The 21,158-nt window shown below is 43.3% G+C and overlaps 1 protein-coding gene across 8 annotated transcripts in view; it reads right to left on the bottom strand.

Moving 5' to 3' along the window:
* TRAPPC10 (trafficking protein particle complex subunit 10) overlaps window positions 1-21,158 on the bottom strand; it is an 89,973-nt gene that overhangs the window by 60,187 nt on the left and 8,628 nt on the right. For all 8 annotated transcript variants that reach the window (XM_049710389.1, XM_049710390.1, XM_033418427.2 and 5 more), the window contains exon 2: window positions 1,371-1,452. In XM_049710389.1, the coding sequence (XP_049566346.1) occupies window positions 1,371-1,452 (82 nt within the window). The remainder of the gene's footprint in view (window positions 1-1,370; window positions 1,453-21,158) is intronic.

The raw sequence follows: 21,158 nt of genomic DNA, 5'->3' as shown, positions 1-21,158 counted from the left end.
ATTTTTTTCCTCATAACCCCCTTTCCTGTTTCTTCTATCTTTCTGAATGTTTAAATAACGTATACTATTGGAAACCCTTTACAGATTACTCCATTTCTTCAGGTATTAAACTCTTCCGTTTGCTGGACTATTTTCTCTCATTCACAGCACTGGGCCTCTTGAGACGTTGAATAATTTTTCTGTAAGAGAATTCTCCCACATTCTGTACACTCTTCATATTACATATAGGTAATTAAATACATTCCTTGTAACACTATAATCGGGCACAAAAATTAGACTAGATTCAATAGAGAGCCCGGGTAAGTCATCTAGAATGTTAACTCTTCAAGTTAGTAGATTACAAACTGGTGATCAGAAAGGAATAACATAGCAAGAATCAGAATTACATGAACATGAGTAACAACAGGAAATTCTTCATACACCTTGGTTAAAATCAGATTACCAGTATTAACAAGTCACAATCCAAACATTTTCTACAAATAATATCTAATCTTACCAGAAATTAGTCTTCCAGTAAGATAATTCAAAGTCAATTATTTCCTCAGGACAAGTCATTAGAGGAACAATTACAAACAATAGGGCAAACGGGAGGATTGATCTGGTTTCCCTCCTAATTTTTTTTAATAAATTTATTTATTTTTAATTTTTATTTTTGGCTGTGTTGGGTCTTCGTTGCTGTGCGCGGGCTTTCTCTAGCTGCGGCGAGCAGGGACTACTCTTCATTGCAGTGTGCGGGCTTCTCATTGCAGTGGCTTCTCTTGTTGCAGAGCATGGGCTCTAGGTGTGTGGACTTCAATAGTTGTGGCACGCAGGCTCAGTAGTTGTGGCACGCAAGCTCTAGAGCGCAGGCTCAGTAGTTGTGGCGCACGGGTTTAGTTGCTCCTTGGCATGTGGGATCTTCCCGGGCCAGGGCTCGAGCCCGTGTCCCCTACATTGGCAGGCGGATTCTTAACCACTGTGCCACCAAGGAAGCCCCTCCTTCATAATTTTTAAGTAACATCTTTCTGTGCACTTTCTCACCCTTAAGAGAAGAGCCAGGAGCTCAGGGCAGAGAGAAGGTCTCATAAGACAGCAGACAGAGGCACATGCTCTAATGTGGAATCGGAGTGTGCGTCTCCTTTCCAAAATGCCATGAGGAATCAGAAACCATTCCTACAAAAGTGGGCCTTCAGCTCAGAAGAAGTGTCCCATTTCTACCATCCTATGTCTTGTCAAGAAAATCAACACATTCCTTAGAGAAGAAGGTCCACAATTACGTGGCTCCACTCAGTTTCCTGAGAACTTAGCCTTTAACTCTTACTACTTCACTGGCTCACACAAATGCCTACAAAACGAGGAGGGAGATGCAGCGAAAACCAGAGGCACCGTACCTTCTCCATTCCATCGGTTCTCTTGGAAGCTGCTGGGAGAGCGTCGGATAAATAGAGGTAAATAAATTCTGATCTCCAGCACCTACAACAGGAATAAAAATGGCATTTTAAGGTAAATATAGGAAAAATGGACTCTAAAATTTATTAATTGGTATTTTTAGGCAACTTAATAATTTAGCAGAATGACATCACAAAACAAGATTTTTTCATATCTTTCAATAAGTGGTCTCAAGAAAAGCCAGCACTCGACATGTGACCTAACTAACCCTCGCCCGGCCTCTCTGAGGTGGGTATGATTCTCCCCACGAGGAGGAGGGGGAGGGTCAGGAAAGTGGAGTCACCTGCCAGGGTCTGACAGCTAAGGAGGCGGAGCGGGCCCAGCTCCAGCCAGCCTCACCCCTGCGTCAGCTCATACCGCTGCTGCTCTCTTCAACTTGGACAAAACAGCCATGAAACTCCAGGCAGAATAGGAAACCCGGACAAGTGAACATGAGTTTCTTCACCAAAATAAGCTCGATACGCGTCCAAATGCCACTAGGAGCCGAGCCGTACAGTACGCTCTCTGTGCCCGTGCCACCCAGGACACCGGACACGCCTGCTCTCGTCGAGTCCACACAGGAAGTCCTGGAGGCAGACCCGACCTCATGGCCAAGAAGGGGGAGCACAAGCTGGCTGGCTGCGGAGACCAGTGAGGAACCCAGGAGTGTCTGAATTCACATGCTAAGCTGTTAATTCAGCTCTTTCATCCTAGCTTTGACGGAACTGAAAAATCCACTTAGCTCTCATAAAATTATAGCATAACCATATCGCACTTAGGCTTAAAAAGTAGATGACTCAAATTCTTATACTCAGAGGATCCTCTAACTTTAAGCAAAACCATTTTCCATTTGCTTTTCTATCGATCTTAAAGAAATCATTGGGGATTGATGTAGGCCATTAATACATTTGCTTATTTTGCTATCATGAGCCCCCCCAAAAAACCAAAACAGGGGCTTCCCTGGTGGCGCAGTGGTTGAGAGTCCGCCTGCTGATGCAGGGGACACGGGTTCGTGCCCCGGTCCGGGAAGATCCCACATGCCGTGGAGCGGCTGGGCCCGTGAGCCATGGCCGCTGGGCCTGCGTGTCCGGGGCCTGTGCTCCGCAACGGGAGAGGCCACAGCAGTGAGAGGCCCGCATACCGCAAAAAACAAAACAAAACAAAACCTTCCCCAAACCACATAACACTGTCAAGTGACTGCTGAGAGGAACGGTGTTTCTGGGCAGCTGAGCTGCTTATCAGAGAGGCCGTGGGGCACAGTGACTGGACACAGAGGCTGAAAGGCTGATGGCCTGGTTCCCACCTAAGCTCCACCAGCTACCAGGCGAGAAAGCATGGGGAGACCACCGAGCCTTTCTGTGCCTCGGGGACCATCTGTGAAATGGGAAAATAAGAATAGCTCCCAACAGGGCTGTGGTGAGACTGAGTGAGTCAACACAAATAACGCTGAACAAGGCCTGACACAAAGTAAATCCTTAATAAGGGTTACTATTAATAATTTATTGTTGACATAAAAACAACTTTTATGTTTTAACTCATCATTTTTCATCATGTTCATTTATTTGGTAGTTGTCTTAGAAATCAAAATAAGAAAACCTTCAGTTGGCTTCAGATTCCTTATCCTTGAGTGCCAACTCCTGCTGTCTCTTTTAAAGGTTCTAAGATTAACATATAAAAATCACTACACTTTGCTAAACAGTAATTAGGGCAAACACATAGAAGCTTTCTCCTTTTCCACTTAGTTATATATATATATATACGGTCCTTGCAATAAAGTCTCACATAAAGGTACAGGGGGCGGAGTCAAGATGGTGTACTAGGAGGACGTGGAATTCGTGTCTCTGAACAACTAGGGCACCTACCAGGCACCAGTGGGGGACCACAGACACCTAAGGGGACAGGACGAACCCCCAACAACTGGGTAGGACATGGGGCATGGGGGGAGTGAAGAGGGAGGAGAAGTGGAGGCAGGAGGGGACTGGCGCCCCTGAGGGGCGGCTGGGGGAGGGGAAGGGATCCCACACCTGAAGGGGGAAATTGGGGGACCACTGGGAGGGCAGAGAATCAAAAGGGAGAGTGGCCAGGTTTCCCCTGCCCAGGAGCCTGATGAGATCCCGGGCCTGATCCTGTGCCCACCGAGGCCTCCTTCAGCTGCGAGGGTCCCGAGGGAATGGGAGGGAGGGAAGGGGGAGCAAAAGTAAAGGCCAGACCTCCAGGACCAGCACCCCTGAGGGGCAGCTGGGGCAGAGGAGGAGTTCCTGCACCCAGTGGGACCCACCCATGCACGGTTAGGGGTCCAGCAGCAACAGGGGAGATCCCGGGGGAGATGGTGGGGAGGGGTGTGAAGGAACGGAAGGGAACGGGGCCAGCACTTTCCCTGTCCACTTAGGCACCAGGGAGCCTGCTGGGCTCCCGGGCCTAATCCTCTGCCCTCCCAGCCTCCCTCCTGCTGTGCAGAGCCCAAGCCCCGCCCCTACACTCGGAGACCCCCTCTGAGACTCCCTCCACGGTGCTGGGACCAAGCCCCACCCACACAACCCCACTCAGGGCCCTACCTCCAGACTCCGGAGCTCCACACTCCAGAGGCCCTCCTTTCCACGTGCTGCCTCTCCCCTTCCGCCCTAAGCAGAGGCCCCACCCCATGCTCAAACGTCACCCCCCCAACCCGCCTAGGTCCCGCCCCACCCTAAACCCCGCCCCTGCCTAAATTCCACCCCCACCTGAACTCCGCCCTCAGAGCCAAGGCTTCTTGTTGTTTTTTCCTCTTTTAGATGGGGGTTCTGTTTCACCTTGTTGATTCATTGTTGTTGATTCTTTCATTTTTCCTAATAAATCTTTTATTTTTCTAATTTTATTTTATTCTTTATATTTTGTTAGTGATCTATCCTTTTGTCTCGTTCGCCCCCCCTTTTCTTTTTTTTTTCTTTTCTCTGTTGTGGTTTTATTTTACTTTGTTGCAGCTGTTTCAATTATAGTTTTATTTTTCCTAATATATCTTTTATCTTTCCAATTTTATTTTTTTATTCTTTGATATTGTACTGCACCTCTTTTTTCTTTCTTCCTTCCTTTTTTTTTTTTTTTACCGTGCCACAAAGCTTGTGAGATCTTGGTTCCCAGGCCAGAGGTCAGGCCCGAGCTCCTGTGGTGGGAGCTCCAAGTCCAAACCACTGGACTAACAGAGAAACTCAGACCCCTGGGAATATTAATTGGAGTGAGGACTCCCGGAGGTCCTCATCTCAGCACTAAGACCCAGATCTATCCAACTGCCTACAAACTCCAGTGCTTGACATCTCAGTCCAAACAACCAGTAAGACAGGAATACAGCACCACCCATCAAAAAAAAAAAAAAAAAAAAACGACAAAAAAATGTTACAGATGAAGGAGCAAGGTAAAAACCTACAAGACCAAATAAATGAAGACGAAACAGGCAAGCTACCTAAAAAATGAATTCAAAATAATGATAGTAAAGATAATCCAAAATTTTGGAAACAGAATGGAGAAAATACAAGACACATTTAACAAGGACCTAGAAGAACTAGAGCAAACAAACAGTAATGAGCAACACAATTACTGAAATTAAAAATACTCTAGAAGGAATCAATAGCAGAATAACTGAGGCAGAAGAACAGATAAGTGAGCTGGAAGGTAAAATGGTGGAAATAACTGCCAGGGAGCAGAATAAAGAAAAAAGAATGAAAAGAATTGAGGACAGTCTCAGAGACCTCGGGACAACATTAAATGCACCAGCATTCGAATCATAGGGGTCCCAGAAGAAAAAGAGAAAAAGAAAGGGTCTGAGAAAATATTTGAAGAGATTATAGTTGAAAACTTCCCTAACGTGGGAAAGGAAATAGTCAATCAAATCCAGGAAGCACAGAGAGGCCCATACAGGATAAACCCAAAGAGAAACACACCAAGACACATATCAATCAAACTATCAAAAATTAAATACAAAGAAAAAATACTAAAAGCAGCAAGGGAAAAGCAACAAATAACATCCAAGGGAATCCCTATAAGGTTAACAGCTGATCTTTCAGCAGAAACTCTGCAAGCCAGAAGGGAGTGGCAGGACATACTTAACTAAAGTGATAAAAGGGAAAAACCTACAACCAAGATTACTCTACCCAGCAAGGATCTCATTCAGATTCGATGTAGAAATTAAAACCTTTAGAGACAAGCAAAAGATAAGGAAATTCAGCACCACCAAACCAGCTTTACAACAAATGCTAAAGGAACTTCTCTAGGCAGGAAACACAAGACCCACAAAAACAAACCCAAAACAACTAAGAAAATGGTAACAGAAACATACATATTGATAATTACCTTAAATGTAAATGGATTAAATGCTCCAACAAAAAGACATAGACTGGCTGAATGAATACAAAAACAAGACCTGAATATATGCTGTCTACAAGAGACCCACTTCAGACCCAGGGACACAAACAGACTGAAAGTGAGGAGATGGAAAAACATATTCCATGCAAATGGAAACCAAAAGAAAGCTGGAGTAGCAATATTCATATCAGATAAAATAGACTTTAAAATAAAGACTATTACAAGAGACAAAGAAGGACGCTACATAATGATCAAGGGATCAATTCAAGAAGAAGATATAACAATTTAAAATATTTATGCACCCAACACAAGAGCACCTCAATACATAAGGCAAACACTAACAGCCATAAAAGGGGAAGTTGACAGTAACACAATAATAGTAGGGGACTTTAACACCCCACTTTCACCAATGGACAGACCATGCAAAATGAAAATAAATAAGGAAACACAAACTTTAAATGACACATTGAACAAGATGGACTTAATTGATATTTATAGGACATTTCATCCAAAAACAACAGAATACGCTTTCTTCTCAAGTGCTCATGGAACATTCTCCAGGATAGATCATATCTTGGGTACAAATCAAGCCCTGGTAAATTTAAGAAAATTGAAATCGTATCAAGTATCTTTTCCGACCACAACGCTATGAGACTAGATACCAATTACAGGAAAAAAAATGTAAAAAATACAAACACATGGAGGCTAAACAATACGTTACTAAATAACCAATAGATCACTGAAGAAATCAAAAAATACGTAGAAACAAATGACAGTAAAAAAACACAATGACCCAAAACCTATGGGATGCAGCAAAAGCAGTTCTAAGAGGGAAGTTTATAGCAATACAATCCTACCTCAAGAAACAAGAAAAATCTCAAACAAGCAACCTAACCTTATATCTAAAGCAATTAGAGAGAGAACAAAAGAAAACCCCAAGGAGGGAAGAAGGAAAGAAAAGAAAGAAGGAAAGAAGGAAAGAAATCATAAAGATTAGATCAGAAATAAATGAAAAAGAAATAAAGGAAACAATAGCAAAGATCAATAAAACTAAAAGCTGGTTCTTTGAGAAGATAAACAAAATTGATAAACCATTAGCCAGGCGCATCAAGAAAACAAAGGGAGAAGACTCAAATCAACAGAATTAGAAATGAAAAAGAAGTAACAATTGACACTGCAAAATACAAAGGATCATGAGAGGTTACTACAAACAACTATATGCCAATAAAATGGATAACCTGGGAGAAATGGACAAATTCTTAGAAAAGCACAACCTTCCTAGACTGAACCAGGAAGAAATAGAAAATATAAACAGACCAATCACAAGCACTGAAATTGAATCTGTGATTAAAAATCTTTCAAGAAACAAAAGCCCAGGACCAGATGGCTATACAGGCGAATTCTATCAAACATTTACAAAAGAGCTAACACCTATCCTTCTCAAGCTCTTCTAAAATACAGCACAGGGAGGAACACTCCCAAACTCATTCTATGAGGCCACCATCACTCTGATACCGAAAGCAGACAAAGATTCACAAAAAAAGGTATCTCTGATGAACACAGATGCAAAAATCCTCAACAAGATACTAGCAAACAGAATCCAACAGCACATTAAAAGGATCATACACCATGATCAAGTGGGGTTTATCCCAGGAATGCAAGGATTCTTCAATATACACAAACCAATCCATGTGATACACCATATTAACAAATTGAAGGATAAAAAATCATATGAAAATCTCAATAGATGCAGAAAAAGCTACTGACAAAATTCAACACCCATTTATGATAAAAACTCTCCAGAAAGTAGGCATAGAGGGAACTTACCTCAACATAATAAAGGCCATATATGACAAACCCACAGCCAATATCGTTCTCAATGGTGAAAAACTGAAACCATTTCCTCTAATATCAGGAACAAGACAAGGTTGTCCAGTCTCACCACTATTATTCAACATAGTTTTGGAAGTTTTAGCCACAGCAATCAGAGAAGAAAAAGAAATAAAGGGAATCCAAATCGGAAAAGAAAAAGTAAAGCTGTCACTGTTTGCAGATGATGTGATACTATACACAGAGAATCCTAAAGATGCTACCAGAAAACTACTAGAACTAATCAATGAATTTGGTAAAGTAGCAGGATACGACATTAATGCACAGAAATCTCTTGCATTCCTATACACTAATGATGAAAAATCTGAAAGAGAAATTAAGGAAACACTCCCATTTACCACCGCAACAAAAAAGAATAAAATGCCTAGGAATAAACCTACCTAAGGAGACAAAATACCTGTATGCAGGAAACTATAAGACACTGATGAAAAAAATTAAAGATGATACAAACAGATGAAGAGGTATATCATGTTCTTGAATTGGAAGAATCAACACTGTGAAAATGACTCTACTACCCAAAGCAATCTACAGATTCAATGCAATCCCTATCAAACTACCAATGGCATTTTTCACAGAACTAGAACAAAAAAATTTCACAACTTGTATGGAAACACAAAAGACCCCGAATAGCCAAAGCAATCTCGAGAAAGAAAAATGGAGTTGGAGGAATCAGGCTCCCGGACTTCAGACTACACTACAAAGCTACAGTAATCAAGACAGTATGGTACTGGCACAAAAACAGAAATATAGATCAACGGAAAAGGATAGACAGCCCAGAGATAAACCCACACACATATGGACACCAAATTTATGACAAAGGAGGCAAGAACATACAATGGAGAAAAGACAGCCTCTTCAATAAAGTGGTGCTGGGAAAACAGACAGCTACATGTAAAAGAATGAAATTAGAACACTTCCAAACATCGTACACAAAAATAAACTCAAAATGGATTAAAGACCTAAATGTAAGCCCAGATACTATCAAACTCTTAGAGGAAAACATAGGCAGAACACTCTATGACATAAATCACAGCAAGATCCTTTTGACCCACCTCCTAGAGAAATAGAAATCAAAACAAAACTAAACAAATGGGACCTAATGAAACTTAAAAGCGTTTGCACAGCAAAGGAAACCATAAACGAGACGAAAAGACAACCCTCCGAATGGGAGAAAATATTTGCAAATGAAGCAACTGACAAAGGATTAATCTCCAAAATATACAAGCAGCTCATGCAGCTCAACATCCAAAAATCAAACAACCCAATTCAAAAATGGGCAGAAGACCTAAATAGACATTTCTCCAAAGAATATATACAGATTGCCAAAAAACACATGAAAGGATGCTCAGCATCACTAATCTTTAGAGAAATGCAAATCAAAACTACAATGAGGTATCACCTCACACCGGTCAGAATGGCCATCATCAAAAAATCTACAAACAATAAATGCTGGAGAGGGTGTGGAGAAAAGGGAACCCTCTTGCACTGTTGGTGGGAATGTAAATTGATACAGCCACTATGGAGAACAGTATGGAGGTTCCTTAAAAAACTAAAAATAGAACTACCATACGACCCAGCAATCCCACTACTGGGCATATACCCTGAGAAAACCATAATTCAAAAAGTCACGCACCACAATGTTCATTGCAGCTCTAATTTACAATAGCCAAGACATGGAAGCAACCTAAGTGTCCATCAACAGATAAATGCATAAAGAAGATGTGGCACATATATACAATGGAATATTAGCCATAGAAAAGAATGAAAATGAGTTATTTGTAGTGAGGTGGATGGACCTAGAGTCTGTCATACAGAGTGAAGTAAGGCAGAAAGAGAAAAACAAATACCATATGCTAACATATATATATGGAATCTAAAAAAGAAAAAAAAAAATGGTACTGATGAACCTAGGGGCAGGACAGGAATAAAGATGCAGACGTAGAGAATGGACTTGAGGATACGGGGAGGGGGAAGGGTAAGCTGGGACAAAGTGAGACAGTAGCATTGACATATATACCCTACCAAATGTAAAACAGATAGCTAGTGGGAAGCAGCTCAGCTCGGTGCTCTGTGATCACCTAGAGGGGTGGGACAGGGAGGGTGGGAGGGAGACGCAAGAGGGAGGGGATATGGGGGTATACGTATAGCTGATTCACTTTGTTATACAGCAGAAACACGAGGTTGTAAAGCAATTATACTCGGATAAAGATGTTAAGGGCAAAAAGAAAAGAAAAGAAAAGAAAAACCTATGTAGAGAGTAAACAAATGAAGTGCCTCTTACACACCCCCTCCCAAGTGTCCCCCACAGGAAATCCTGTTATACGATATAAAACTTATAAAACTTGTCTAAGTGGAGACTATAAAGTAAAAATTTTTCTCATATTCTATCATAAAATAAATCTTTAATCTGTGTCCTAAATTTAATTTTAAAAGATTATAGGTCAATTAGCACATCTGTCAAGGGCAAAGACGTCATCTGACAATAACTGGGGACTTAACAAGTGACCATTCGATCTCAGCGCCTATTAGGAGCTAAACCATGTCCCTGTAAAATTCATATGTTGAAATCCTAACCCCCAGTACCTCTGAATGTGCCTGTGTTTGCAGATAAGGTCTTGAAAAGATGATTACGTTAGAATGAGGGGTTTAGAATGGGCCCTGATCCAATCTGACTGAAATCCTTATAAGAGAAAATGTGGATACACAGACTCTGGGGTGGGAAAAGACCGCATGAGGACACAGCAAGAAGAAGGCTGGCCACCTCCAAGCCAAGGAGGGAGGCCTCAGAAGCCAACCCTGTCGACACTTTGATCTGGACTTCCAGCCACCAGAACTGTGAGAAAACAAGTTTCTGTTGTTTAAGCCACCTAGTCTGTGGTATTTTGTTATGGCAGCCCTAGCCAACTGATACAGCACCCCTGATTTACATTTGAAGGTCAAATTCTTCTCACCCATTGAAATTCTACATTGATTGAACATGAAGAAAAGCCTCCATGATTTTCTCAGAATATATAGCTATTATTAATGATAAGACTCCTAAGTCTTTATATTGAGTATTATGAAAAATAGAGATGTCTTTGAAAATGAGCTATAGAGAGCCAGAGCTCTAAAAGAGAGGGACAGGAAAGAGCTTAGGTGTAAAACCCCGAAAGAATTAAATCTAGGCTTATGTAATAGGTAATTAAATTAACAGTGTATACTTTGTAGCTCCCCAAAATAGCCCAACCACTTAGCAGAAAAGCCATTCGAGTTCTGAGGTCTGAATTGTAAGAGCCACTTTGTTTTGATCCCATGGGCAACAGGGGCATGAGAAAACCCAGTAAGGATTCAGTTGTTAAAAAACAGCTACTAGAAGCAAAATTGAGGCTTAAGATTGATGTGTTCAGAGAACCCTGTTCAGAAAATTGCTGTGTTTATTTTTCTTACTCAAGAGGCCTATTAAAAGAGTCAACTCAGACTATTTATTTCAACAACTAAGATTTCTTTCTTTTTTTTTTTTTGGCGAGAGAGAGGAGACATCAAAATAATTTGTAAAGGTAATTCAAAGCACAATCCCATTAATATTGGGCTGGCCAAAAAGTTCCTTCAGTTTTTAAGTAAAAATAAAAGACATTTTTCATTTTCACCAAGAACTTACTGAACAATGTATTCACTGTTTTGTCCCCATTACCTCTGCGATTTTTCAGGCAACTTCATAATTCCATCTTTCCAAAGATTTTATCTTTTTTTTTTTTTTTTTTGTGGTACGCGGGCCTCTCACTGTTGTGGCCTCTCCCGTTGCGGAGCACAGGCTCTGGGCGCACAGGCTCAGCGGCCATGGCTCACGGGCCCAGCCGCTCGGCAGCATGTGGGATCTTCCCGGACCAGGGCACAAACCCGCGTCCCCTGCATCAGCAGGCGGACTCTCAACCACTGCGCCACCAGGGAAGCCCCAAAACTTTTTATCTTTTTGAGCAAAGAACTGTTCCAGGTGCCTTTTACAGTCTTCCAGGGAATGGAAATTTTTTCCATTAAGAGAATTTTGTAAAGACCGAAATAAATGGAAACCTGAAGGTGCAATGTCTGGTGAATATGACGGATGAATCAGAACTTCCCAGCCAAGCTGTAACCGTTTTTGCCTGGTCATCAAAGAAACATGTGGTTTTGTGTTATCCTGATGGAAGATTATGTGATTTTCTGTTGACTAATTCTGGACGCTTTTCGTCGGGTGCTGCTTTCAGCTGGTCTAACTGGGAGCAGTACTTGTTGGACTTAATTGTTTGGCTTTCCGGAAGGAGCTCTTAATAGAGGACTCCCTTCCAACCCCACCATATACACAACATCACCTTCTTTAAATGAAGACCGGCCTTTGGTGTGGTTGGTGGTGGTTCATTTCGCTTGTCCCATGATCTCTTCCGTTCCACATTATTGTACAGTGTCTACTTTTCATAGCCCATCACAACTTGTTTTAAAAACGGAACGTTTTCGTTATGTTTCGGTAGAGAATCGCATGCAGAAATGGTCGAGGATTTTTTTCACCTATGTGGAACCCAAACACCAAAGCGATTCACATAGCCAAGCTGGTGCAAATGATTTTCGATGCTTGATGTGGATATTTTGAGTGCGTCGGCTCTCTCCTGCACGGTATAACGTTGATTGTTTCTCAGTTATTGTTTCGATTTGGTCACTATCAACTTCAACTGGTCTACCCGGCCGTGGAGCAGCGTCCAGTGAGAAATCTCCAGCATGAAACTTCGCAAACCACTTTTGGCATTTCGATCAGTCACGGCACCTTCTCCATACACTGCACAAATCTTTTTTTGTGTTTTCAGTTGCGTTTTTACCTTTCTTGAAATAATCTAGCATAATATGCCGAAAGTGCTCTTTTTCTTCCACCTTCAATATTAAAATGGCTACACAAAAATTCACAAATTTTGGTAAGTTTTTTTTTTTTAAATGCATGCCGATATGACAGCTGTCAATACAATCTTACAAAATTGTTTCAAATGAAGTTAAAGACGTCTAAGCGCTACCAGAGCCATCTTATGGGAAAAAAACGGAACGAACCTTTCAGCCAACCCAATATAAATCTCTCTCCCTGTGTGTGTGTGCGTCTCGTCACTCACTTGGGGACACGTGGATATGAGGATGGGGCAAGTCAGGGCACCCACAGGCGGCTCCAGGGGCGTCTGCGGACCATCAGCACCGGCGCGTGGCAGCACCCAGGCAGGAGCAATGACTGACGACAGGCAGAGGGGCCACTCAAACGTAAAGGGAAACATCAGGGGACAGTGGCCTTGCTCTGCAGAGGGACTCAGGCACTCCGTCTGGATGGTGCCCAGGCTTGCTGGCACCTGACCCCAGGCTGGGCCTAAGCCCAAAGGCTGAGGAGAGCCCAGCTCAGATGCTCCCCAAGAAAGGGGGGCAGAGCCCCGGGTTTCTGATTGTCTGAACCTGTTTTCTTACTTACGCCAGTTGTGATTAGATTTGCTGTTCCATGCAGTCAGATGACTGATGCAGACCTTCGCTACTTCCTGAATTATGACTGCATGCTCTGAGATTTTTAGAAGCATATATTCATGTATTAATCATGTAATTTTAAACTTTCTTTGTTAAAAGCAGATAAGAACTAATTAAACACGGGGCGGGGGGAAGAATTCAGAAAGATGATTTCAGTGACTTAAGCATAAATGGATCATATTTCAACAAACTCAGCTTAACATTTTCTTAAAATTTTTAAAACAGAAGGACAATTATAAAGTAGTTAACTTTTACCAACGTAAAAAGACACTAACACGTGTCCAAAGAAACATAAATAACTACAGATAAAGATGTATCATTCAGATTTTATTTATTTGTTTACTTTTGGCCACGCTGTGCGGCTTGTGGGGTCTTAGCTCCCCGACCAGGGATTGAACCCGGGCCACAGCAGTGAAAGCGCCGAGTCCTCACCACTGGACCGCCAGGGAATTCCCTCATTTGGATGTCAGATGACCAACACCAAAACAGTAAAAAGCTGGTTATTTTTGAAACAACTCTAATTTTCAAAGAAGTCGATTATAACTAAAAATAGAAACGTGTAGGCTAGACAGTCTTTCAGACCCAAGATGCTATCACTAAGATGAGAGTCTAAGCAAAGCTGAGTAACAGGCCCAGACAGACCCGTGAGGATGCGTCAGACCCACCTCGGCCGGCCGTGGCCAGGGCCAGTCACAAACTGTCAGTCACACATCATCTGTTGCACCCTTCACCATCCTAAAGAGCAATGAAAACTTTCAATCATTTTATGCACAAAACTTTTATTTTAGGGTCCACTAGAACTGCAAATCCACAAAGTTACTTAGTGTCAAAGCATTTTTAAAATTCAGATTTTCAATTCTTAACAGTCAATTGCAACCAGAACAGAATCAGTCTTACGTTGATACTTAAAGAGCAGAGAACTGAGTCCACAGTCCTGCTCTGTGTGAAAATGCCTCCCGCAGATAAACAAGCAGTGAATGCTTCATCCTCCTGAAAATCTACATCCAAACCAAACCGTGCAAAGTGGTTCCATTAGCGGGAGGAGATTACAGAGGGGCTCACAGTCTGCATCTCAGGAATGTGCGATGTCTAAACTAGACTAAAATAAAGGCACATAATCTCTTAATCTAGAAGAAAAATGTTTGTATCTATGTTCAAAAAGCCATACATTCATTGTTGCTAATGTTCCTATAATGTTTATGTAATAATTTTTAAAAGATTTTAGCACTTGGTTATGACATAAGATTGAATTTGGCACTAAACAGTCTGCAGAAAAAGTAGCGTAAGTTACCAAATGCGGTTTGAATGCTCCAGAGCTACCAATTATGCCTCGGGGGAAACTGAAAAAAGCCACCTCTCATTTGGGAAAGACACAGGGTTTCCATACTTATAGAATCATTACTTCCAATGCTTCTCTCCCAGACACATGTTACGGGCAGTTGGAAATCTATGTAACTGGCCTACTCCCTGGGGCCTGGGAACATGTTACATTACATGGCGAAGGAGAATTAAGGCTGCAGGTGGATTAAGGCTGCTAGTCAGCTGACCTTAAAGAGATGATCCTGGATTACTGGACAGGCCCATTGTACTCACAAGGGTCCTTAAGTAGGGAAGAGGGAGGCGGAAGAGCCACAACCAAAGAGATGGCATCACGAGAAAGACTGAACTGGTGTCACTGGCTTTGAAGGCGGAAGGGCCCAGACAGCCAAGGACGTGGGCACCTCTAGAAGCCAGAAAAGGCAGGAAACGGATTCTCCCCTGGAGCCTCGGGAAGGATCAGCCCTGACCACAGCTTGATTTTAACCTAAGGAGACCCACGTCAGCCTTCTGGTCTCCAGAGCTCTGAGAGAATATCTCTATGTTACTTTAAGGCACAAAGTCTACGTAATTTGTTACAGCAGCCGCAAAAAACTGACACAACTATGAAAGGTGTATGACAGACTTAAAAGGGAAAAATAAAAGCATTTGATTTGCGCTGCTGCCCCCCGCCCCCCCCCCCCCCAAAAAAAAAACTATGTAATCTGATCTGATGATCCGGGAGGATGTGCTAAACTATAGAGAGAGAACTAGCTAACAAAAGTTAAAAGAGGGCCCATCTGTTTACCGTGCATCCTCGGACAGCACTCTGCACAGGTGCCCTGAGCCCTCACAGCAGCCCCGGGACTGAGGGCCCCCAGCACCTGCCCACCCAGCTGAGTCAAGCGGCTCCCAAGCACCAGAGCTGGGCCAAGCCACACCGGGCAGCCCGCTCTGAACTCAGCGTTCCTGGCTGCCGCTATGAGGTGCTTCTCTGTTTCCTCATTTTACTGTTTCCCAAGGAATCTGAAGTGGCTGTGTTGACACAGCTTGGCTGAAAACACAGGTTCCAGAAGACCTTCCACCAACAAGAGTGCACCTTTCTGTCACTGGCATCCGACTGTTACCAATACTTAAACATACAAACTGTGATGGTCCTAACACAAAAGTATGAAAGGATCAGGGGCTTCCCTGGTGGCGCAGTGCTTGAGAGTCTGCCTGCCGATGCAGGGGACGCAGGTTCGTGCCCCAGTCCGGGAAGATCCCACATGCCGCGGAGCAGCTGGGCCCGTGGGCCATGGCCGCTGAGCCTGCGCGTCCGGAGCCTGTGCTCCGCAACGGGAGAGGCCACAACAGTGAGAGGCCCGCATACAGCAAAAAAAAAAAAAAAAAAAAAAAAAAAAAAACAGCCATTCTTTAAGCACGCTGTTAACAAAATAAAGCTACACTTCACTGTTAGCCAGCTGACTCCTATTTGAAAACAAGAAGTGTTAAGGAGGGCACTGTCTTTAACCCTAAGCACACGTGCGCTCACTCTCAGACCGTACGTTCCTTAATTTCTCCTCAACAGCTTCTAGTACAACAGACCTTCAAATGGACCAAAAAAAAAGTCCAAAGTCACAAACTGGGAAGTCATTGCAGCCTATTCAATAATATGTAAAACGTACTTGCCATAATTTATGTGTAGTGTCAATGTGGTAATAAAATTGAATTAATGTCTCAAATTGGTAGCTCTTTCATGGGGAAAACTATTATCAAATGTGTACTACTGGAATACGGAAGCCCTCCCCAGGGGTCTTCCTAGAGTATCTGTACATGAAAGGCTTTCACATTTGGGGGTGGGGGCACGGAGTGAAGGCTAACAAGAAAGAACAAAAAAGACCCAGATGGTATCCAGATTCTGCAAGTATTAATAGAAATTAAGGTTTCGCCTGTGCCCGAAAATGACCAGGCAACTGATGGCCCATTTCTACACATAAACACTGCGCTCCCTTTACTGGAAGGTGGATACTGAGAAGAAAAGCAAATGAACCCTCCCACAGCTCTGAGCCGCAGAGGCCAAGTTTAAAGAAAAGTAATTCCTCCAGTCGACATGATGGGAATCGCCTACACTTGGTCGTCAGTTGTCACAGATCCCCTGCGTCAGGCCTTCCAAAATAACGGTGATTTTTAAATCACAACTCAGCACACCCTGCCGTGTCAGCACTAGCTTTCATGTTAGGCTGCTCCATCCAGCTTTCCCCCGAGCCTGACTGTGACAGACACACCTGCTCCCCTGCCCCACCCTGTGTCCCTCACTCCTGGAACTCAGTCTACGCAACAGTCACCACCCCGCAGGTGTGACCAAAGGGACAAAGTACAATGTGTGAGTGTTAATCAAGTTTCATACTGTGGGAGTTTGCAGAAAAGGAACTACAACCAATACATAGAGACCACTCACAAGATAGAAAGTCCCGAAGTCTGAAAGACAAGTTAACACACGTGCCAAGCGTTAAGGAGGTCTGAGTACACACTTCTAAGCAGGCGGACAGCAGTCAGCTTCTCTAGCACTCGGACACCACACTAGACTTAAAACTGAAGAGTTCCAACAGAAAAAGAAAGATCGGATGAATGCATCAAAATACGAGAAGACTGAAGAATCAGCCTTTGAAGGTTTACATATTGTTAAAATGAAGGAAATACAGTAAGACTGTAGCAGTTTGAATCACAGCATTTGCAAGTTCAGGAAGAGGTCTTTTGCTCGCTCCAGGCACGCCCCTGACCTGAGGCTTTGGATAGGAGGGTTCCCAAACCGCTCTCTGCCTGCATTTCCCCTTCACCTCCCTGAGGTCTGTTCAAAGACCACTCTCTTTCTCAATGTGGTCTAACTGCAGTTTTCAAAAGGCGCACCATTATGAAAGGGGTTTGAAAACATCTAGCAAGACTAAGTGTTTACCACAGTGCCAGCAATCCTTGCAGCGCTCTACCCCGACAGGTACACAGGGAAAATGAGAAGACAGACACACACGCGAGGCTATTCAATGCAAGACTATGTCAAACAGCAAGAGATGAAACCATTCAAATTCCACTGATGGGAGACCAGTGGAATAAACCACGGCACATGGACATGACAGAGTTCTAGGGGACTATAAAAAGCAATGGGAGGGCTTCCCTGGTGGCTCAGTGGTTGAGAGTCTGCCTGCCGATGCAGGGGACACGGGTTCGTGCCCCGGTCCGGGAAGATCCCACATGCCGCGGAGCGGCTGGGCCCTTGAGCCGTGGCCGCTGAGCCTGTGCGTCCGGAGCCTGTGCTCTGCAACGGGAGAGGCCACATCAGTGAGAGGCCCGCGTACCGAAAAAAAAAAAAAAAAAAAAGCAATGGGAAAGATCTCCACATGCTATGTCCACCAGGAAACGCTGAGGGAAAAAAAGCGAAGCGGGAAAAATGTGTGTATAGTTTGTAATCTCTTACCTAAGAAAGGGAAATACAAATATGTATGAATGTCTCCTATAGAAGGAGACTATTTAGGTAAGGGCAGGGATACGGTAGAGAGGACAGGGGTATACGCTAGATTGTTTTAAATGTATCGTATTGGTAGATTTGCCTTTGGAAGCATGTAAGTATTTTATATAATTATAAAACAAATTAAATTTTAAAAAAGCTTTCCCTAAAAATATCAGGAAAAAATAAAACAAATGAGGTTATTAAATATATGTGCAGTTAGTAGAAATCTGACTATTCATTCCTAGTGGGGTAACATATCCAAACGCCACAAAGAACTACTAAAAAAGTTTTAGGTCTATCTTCACGAGTCACATTGTTGGCGGCAGAGTTAAAGTGTTATTCAGAGGCTGTGGAAGGTGGAGTAAGCAGTTCCCTGGAGCTGCAGCGCCAGCACCGTCTGGGTGTTTGTTACAAGTGCTGGTTCCCAGGCCCCACCCCATACCTGCTCAGTCAGAAACTCTGCGGTGGGGCCTTGCCTCAGGTTCCAACGAGCGCTCCACTGGATTATGATCCAGTCTGAGGACCTCGCTCTAACACTATCATCCCCAAGCATCCCTGAAAACTGGAAGAAAGAAAATACAAAAGAGCAGGAAGAAAGCAAATATAGAGGAAAGAGCGGTTAAATAAAACCCTGAAGTGCTGAATTTGAATTGAAAAGATCAAAGTGAACTCAGGATGTGCTTCCGCCTTTAAATTCCTAGCTCTGCCCCCTGAAAAAGCCCAGCAGCAACTAGAAGCCCAAGCACACAGACTGGGGTCTCCGAATACCATCTCCCACTAGAAGGAATCAGGGCTCCCTGGAGAATGGCTACTCCAGGTCCAGGACAGGAAATGCACAAAATGAGTCTGGAACATTGCCTCATACCAGAGAGCAAGGAAACTAACAAAGATTCCTACACTCACAAGCCCGCTGGCAAAGAGGGAGCCTGCCCATCAGTAAGGATAACAAGTGCGATGGACTGAAACCAACCAAGTGTGTTTAAATCCTTAAGCTCATAATGATACTACAAGAATAAAATAAAAATAAGTAGAAGCTAATCGACCACCAATGAAGAGGACTAGCGAGCTAGCTCATTTTGCGGAGTTATGCGAAGAAGAATCAAGCATTTGGCCCGCCTTTCCTACACAGACTACACCACCGGGCAACCCAGCAACAGAAACAAATGCGTGTGCGCGTGCGTGTGTGTGCAAATACACGCCCTTTACAGAAATCTTTCAGATAATAAATGAAGAAACGGTAAAATTAGAATAAATAGCACGGTTTTGCAACCCTTAGGGAATTAATGATGTGAGAATAAATATCTGCTAACATCACAAAAAGAGAGACCACCAGACATTATTGCGCCTGCTGACGGAAGAACACACCACCACCTGTGCAAGTCTTGCCAGAAAAATCCAAACTGCATTCTGACCCAGACTCGGGCTCTGACACCCTACAGGAAACAGAGGACAGAGGATGGCTCAAGGACACCACAGGACACAGCTGGCACAGTCCAGGCAGGGAACCACAAGACACACCCCCTGGGCTCTTCAAGAAGCTGCAAGGAACAAAAGAGGGATGAGGGGGAAATCAAGATTGCAGGAGAGACAAGACATTCATCTAAAAACCTTATTTGGATACTAAATAATTCAAAGAATTAAAAAAAAAAGACATTTCAGACATGTTGGAAACGTAAACGCTGAATATTTGATACTAAGGAATTGTTTTATTTAGATGCCATAAAAGTTTTGCAGTTATGTTTTTTAGACGTCCTTGTCTTTTAGAGATCATACTGTCTTAGCTCAGGCTGCCATGACAAAACACCCCAGATGGAGTGGCTTAAACAACACAATTGTTTTCCTCCACGTTCTGGAGGCTGGAGTGCAAGGTGCCTGACTGTGTTCCCAGGGAGGGCTCTCCTTCCTGACTTGCAGAGCACAAGTGCCCCCCAATCTCTCCTCTTCTTACGAGCTCAGTGACCCCACCATAAGGTACCCACCCTCATGACCCAAGCCAACCCTGATGACCTCCCAGAAAGACCACCACATTAGGGGCTTGGGCTTCACTATATGAATTTGGGCGGGCACAAATATTCAGTCCGTAACACATACATTTACCGATAAATGTGTGATGCCTGAGATCTGCTTCAAAATAACATAGGACTGGAAGGAATGGGGGTATAAAGAAGCAAGATTGACATTCATTCAATTGTTGAAGTTGAGCGATAGGTTTGTAAGGTTTCTTCACACAATTCTATTTCTTTTTACATATTTGCAAGTTTTTGTAATAAAAAGTTTGAAATGTTAACACTTCTGCCATTTCTCTTACCCTTTTCTCTTTCTCCTTTTTGGCCTAGCACGTATCACCTATTACATAATTTACTATGTATGTACACTGTCTATCTCCTCTTGCTGGAATGTAAGCTCTAAGAGGGCTGGGGTCTTTGCTCACATGTGTAACCCAAGCACCTGCAACAGCGCCTGGCACAGAAGAGATGCTGAGTACACCTTCGCTGACAGCAAATCCAGCCCAACTCCCTCATGTTCTACACTAGACAATTCAGGGCCCCCAAAGGACAGGATATCCTACAGCAGATGCAATGACGGTGCTGGCTGTCAAGTTCTCAGAGTATAAATTTAATTTTAGAATGAGTAAGATTACACTAAAATTTTCCAGTACGGCTGCCCTACTCAGTTCTTCGACTGCTGAACTGAAGGAAGAGATATTTTTATCTTACTTAACTCTCTGGCAAAGGCTTTCTCTCAGGTGTAATTTCAGGGACCATCCCCCCTTCCGTGTGGGTGGGCAGCGTCTGACGCCCCGACCACTAGGTAAGGTGGTGGGGGCGGAGGAGGCGCCACCTTGCTGCAGGTCCTCGCCGCACTCCCAGACACTGAGGGGTCCTGGTCAGGCACAGCGAAATTGGCCCTCGGGTCTTCAACCTCAAAATGACCTGACGGCCCTTCCCACTGTGCACCTCAATGCCTAGAAACTTTTGGGCTGACCCAGCCAGACTAGGAGTGCCTACAAACGGTGAGCTACGGATGTAGTAAAAATTGTTACCACAGGTGTTATTGTTAGTTCCAAGGCTCTACCTAAAATTTCAGCTCTGAAACTTATGCAGCACCTTCCAAACACTAAACAGATCTGTTAAAAATAAGAAAACTTCCAAACATATCCCACTCCGTGGTGAAACCAACCTCTAAGCCTACTGTCAGTTTCTTCATAATTTCTCTGCTCACTTTTTTAAAAATTTTGCAAACAAAG

Source organism: Orcinus orca, chromosome 5, assembly GCF_937001465.1.
Source record: "Orcinus orca chromosome 5, mOrcOrc1.1, whole genome shotgun sequence".
In the NCBI taxonomy this organism is placed as follows: Eukaryota; Metazoa; Chordata; class Mammalia; order Artiodactyla; family Delphinidae; genus Orcinus; species Orcinus orca.
The sequence above is the reverse complement of the archived record's forward strand: the minus strand, read 5'-3'. Positions and strand labels throughout refer to the sequence as shown.